At 53.1% G+C, this 4216-nt stretch overlaps 1 protein-coding gene across 4 annotated transcripts; it reads left to right on the top strand.

The window, feature by feature from the left end:
- The first annotated feature begins 859 nt into the window (after positions 1-859).
- On the top strand, positions 860-3385 carry LSM10 (LSM10, U7 small nuclear RNA associated). Of its 4 annotated transcripts, none has more exons than XM_032612181.1 (3): positions 860-1057; positions 1816-1937; positions 2630-3376. In XM_032612181.1, exon 3 carries the CDS (start codon positions 2654-2656, stop codon positions 3023-3025), a length of 372 nt encoding a protein of 123 aa, XP_032468072.1. In that variant the 5' UTR covers positions 860-1057; positions 1816-1937; positions 2630-2653; the 3' UTR covers positions 3026-3376. The 4 variants fall into 4 exon arrangements, with proteins under 4 accessions (XP_032468072.1, XP_032468054.1, XP_032468063.1 ...); XM_032612163.1 differs by having other exon boundaries at positions 860-1182; XM_032612172.1 differs by lacking the exon at positions 1816-1937 and having other exon boundaries at positions 862-1057.
- The last annotated feature ends 831 nt before the right edge of the window (positions 3386-4216 follow it).

The following is a 4216-nucleotide window of genomic DNA, read 5'->3' as shown; positions in this document are numbered from 1 at the left end:
CACTCTCCTTTGATGGCCTATCGTTGCACTTCCAGTAACAGATGAGGAAACCTGAGGCACAAAGAGGATAATTAACTTGTCTAAAGTCACACAGTTAACAAGGGGCAGATTTAAACCCAGGCACAGCCTCCAGAGCCTGCACTCCTAATCCAGAAATCCAAACGCCTTACCTTGGCTTGCAAAATCCTAAATACCCTGGCTGTTGCTTTCCTCTCCGACTTCTTGTCACACTACTCTTCCCAGTCTTACTGGCCTTTCCGCTTTTCCAAATTGTCAAGCTCATTTGCACCAGGTCCTTTGCACAAACTGTTCCCTCTAACTGCAGTGCTCTTCTCCTAGCGTTCACAAGCTTGGCTTCGTGTAATTCATCTCAACTCAGATGTCAAATGTCACCTTCTCAGGACACCCCTGACCGTCCAATAAAGAGTCACCCAGTCACTATAACATCGACCCGTTTTAATTCTCTGAAGAAATTTTATCATAATTTTCTTTTTCTCATAGGCGACTCCCCCGCCTCCCCCCGCCCCAGTAGATTTAAGGGTCGGGTCATCAGATCACGGAGCTTGTCTCCTTGGTCACCCCTACGACCAGAGCCTGGGAAAGTGTCCGACACACGGTGAAGGTTCAATGAATACAGCTGGCCTTCCGTATCCGCGAATCCGGAACCCTCCTATACGACGCCACTTCATAGAAGGGACTTGAGCATCCCTGGTTTCGGTATTCGCGGGGGTTCGGGAACTAACTGCGCCACGGAGGAGGGGCGACCGGATTCGCTGAACGGAAGAATGACTCCAAAATAGGAGAGAATCCAATGACGTAGGCCGCGGCTGCAGGAGCGCGAGTCACGCGCCCGCGAGGCCTTCTGGGGATTGTAGTTCCGGGCCCGCCGCGGGGTCGCGGGCCCTGCGCGCAGCCGCGCTCTCGATGCTCCGGGAGGGCAGAGCGGCCACTCGGTTGCCATGGCTTCTCAGTTCGGCCGCGGGAGAGGAGTAGCCAGGCTAGGCGCTCGTTAGTTTCGGCGGCGACGCGCAGCGGGACAGCGGAAGGAACGCGCGCGGTGGGTCCGGGAGCCAGGGGCGGAACGCTAGGGAACCAGGAGCCGCGGAGGCGGCGGGAGCGGGGCCAGCGTTTTCCTCCCGGTTGCTGAGCGTAGCTCCTCACCCAAGCCCACTCCCACGCTCTGTGAGTAAAGGGTGATCACCATCCCCCTTTTAGGGATTGGCTAACAGGCTTGAAGAAGCCAAGTGGCTTGCTCGAGGTCGCCCTCCTAGGAAGTGGCCGAGCCCGTCCTGGAGACCAGAACTGCCTCTTTGCAGTCACTGTGCTGCCCCAAACCCTTGCTTGGACACGTACTCCTGGTGAATCCTGGGTGGGGTCGTTAGAGTCGGCCGGCCCAGCTCCTAGCCTCTCGTCAGTGGTATGGGTAGCTTGCCACACTTAATGCCACCCTGCACAGCCCTTTCGGTACCCTGAGTGAGGTCTTAAGGAAAGAAAAGAAAGTTCCACCAACTTGCACTCAGGGTCTGAAAATGGAGGATAGATAAGACAAAGTTACATTAATACAGCATCAGGGCATAATCGAAAGCAAAGGAAAATACATTCAGTGTGGTGAGAGCTTGTTAGCCTCATTTAGCCTATGGTTTAATAGACGTGGAAACAGGTTCAGAGACATTAAGTAACTGTCTTACGTTTACAGAGTGTGGGTGGAGTGGGGAGTCGAACCTCCATTTCTCTACCTTCAAAACGTATGTGCTGTATATGCTACCATTTCTTGTTTTCAATCAGTTATCTAAATTTCTGGTTACATGGTGGCAGCATCCTGTAGACCAGTCGTTCTCAGTGCGCCCCGGGCCAGTAACATCAGCATCAACTGAGAATATTTTAGAAGTGCCCATTCTTGGGCCCCACCTCAGACCGACTGAGTCAGAAACTGAAAGGTGGGCCCAGCAATCTGTGTTTTTAACACGTTCTCCAGGTGATTCTGATGCAGGCGATTGTTTGAGAACTGGTGGTTCACCTAGGGGTCACGTTAAAATGCAGATTCTCTGCAAAGTAGGTCTGGGGAAAGCCTGGAGAGTCTGTATTTCTAACAAGTGCCTGGGTAGCAAGGGTGTAAACTACACTTGAGAGCAGTGGTTCTCAAACTCGGATGCACATTAGAATTACCTGGAGAGCTTTTAAAAAATAGAATACCTGGGACCCACCCCTGACCAAATGAATCAGAACCTCTGGGGTGTGGCAGCCAGGTAAAAACTCAGCGGATGATTCTAACATACGGTGAGGGTTCAGAACCACTGGTGTGGGGTTTAGAGTCAGGCAGAGATGAGTTTGAATCCCAGCACCTCCGCTTATCACCTGTGTGACCTTGGGCAAGTGACTTAACCTCTCCTGGCCATATTTTCCTCATTTATAAAGTGAGTATAAGTGATCCTTGGCTTGCAAGGCGTTGTGAGGATTCTATGAGGTGTGTACATGAAGCACCTAAGGGTGCTCCATAGACACAGAAATTGGGGAGGTGGGCAGACTTGGGAATGTCTGGGCTGGGGATTTTGTGCTAAAACCTGGTGGAGGTGAGTTAGCACCTGCACCCGCTAGCCTGCCACAGCTCCCCTCTGTGTGCCCCTCCCAGAGCGAGCAGCCGCAGTGTGGAACAATGGCAGTGAGCCACTCAGTGAAGGAGCGGACCATCTCCGAGAACAGCCTGATCATCTTGCTGCAGGGCCTCCAGGGCCAGGTCACCACCGTGGACCTGCGGGATGAGAGCATGGCCCGCGGACGCATAGACAACGTTGATGCTTTCATGAACATCCGCCTGGCCCAGGTCACCTACACGGACCGTTGGGGGCATCAGGTCGAGCTGGATGACCTCTTTGTGACAGGCCGGAATGTCCGTTACGTCCACATCCCCGATGATGTGAACATCACCGCGACCATTGAGCAGCAGCTGCAGGTCATCCATCGGGTGCGCAACTTTGGCGGCAAGGGGAAAGGCCGGCGGGAATTTCCCTCCAAGAACTATAAGTGAGCCTGTCCCCTCAGCCAGCCCTGGTCCCCACTCAGGTTCCTCCAGAGTTCTACTGAGCCAAAGCCTGCTCTCCCTCCCCGCCCAGAACCTGGGAAGGGAGGAGGGCCAGTCCAGAAGCTGGTGTCTGGCAGACATCACCTGTCACAGCTGCCTTTCACAGGGTCCCACTCCCAGACTCACCCTGGGACCCAGAATTCTAGTTATCTGTCTGTGGCCTTGGGGTAGATGACAGTCCCCCCTTTGGATATTATTTATCTGAATCTCTGATTTACTGGTTTAGGGAATGTGTCAAATAGTTTTCAGCCCTCTCCCAGTGAGGATTATTAAATGTGCTCGTCCTGAGCATCCCCACTTCTCTTGTAATTGTGGTTTTTTCCTCACAAAACTAAATGGGATGCAAACAAGTCTCTGCCTCTTGCTTTTCCCTCTGCGCTGGGCTCCCTGTTGGTCCTGTGTCGTAGGGTGCTGGGTCGCAAGCACGACTGCACATTGGAATCACCTATCTCACCCTCACCTATTTGGATTTACTTGGTATGAGGTGTGGCCTGGGCAGTGGGATTTTTTTTAACTTTCCCAGGTGATACAGATATGCAGCAAAGCTTGAGAATGTAGGAGAGGCCTTCAGTCTGGTCGGGGGAAAGTGGCTCCTCTGTTCTGATTCCCTGTTGAAGAGGTTGTTAGTCTCACTGGTCTTTCCTGAGGTGGAGAGGCTGGAGTAATCCTGGGCCCTCCCCTCAAGTGTGGGAGCTCATCCCACAGCCAGAAATCAGGCTCCGATTCTGAGAGTCATTGGGTCTTCAGGGAAGAAGGCGTTCTCGGGGTTAGAACCCCAGCCTTTGTTGTAGCTGCCTTGCAGCCATACCAGCCCTGCCACCATCTCGGTAAAAGCGGCTCTGTCATCTGGAACCAGAGAGTTTGTCTTCATCAAACAAACGTCCACAGCAGCTGCCATGTGCCAGGCCTTCTGCTGAGCACACATTGTCCAATAAGCTTTGGTCCCTTCTGGAGAGGGGCTTAGAAGCTAGCAGAGGAGGTAATCATTTCCTGAGGGAGATTGGAGAGGAGTGTTCATTTGGGCGCTGGCAGCCCACGGTCACTGCATTCACATTCTAGCCCAGTCTGTCCAAGTGTTGTCCCTGGACCACCTCATTAGAACCAACTGAGATGTGTCTAGAAGAGCCACCTTCCTGG

The sequence above is a fragment of the Phocoena sinus genome, chromosome 1 (assembly GCF_008692025.1).
Source record: "Phocoena sinus isolate mPhoSin1 chromosome 1, mPhoSin1.pri, whole genome shotgun sequence".
Classification (NCBI taxonomy): domain Eukaryota; kingdom Metazoa; phylum Chordata; class Mammalia; order Artiodactyla; family Phocoenidae; genus Phocoena; species Phocoena sinus.
This window is presented reverse-complemented; position numbering and strand designations above follow the sequence as displayed.

What these genes read in the sequence shown, in the direction of transcription:
- LSM10 (XM_032612153.1), top strand. Translation starts at nt 2,654, where the DNA reads ATGGCAGTGAGCCACTCAGTGAAGGAGCGGACCATCTCCGAGAACAGC.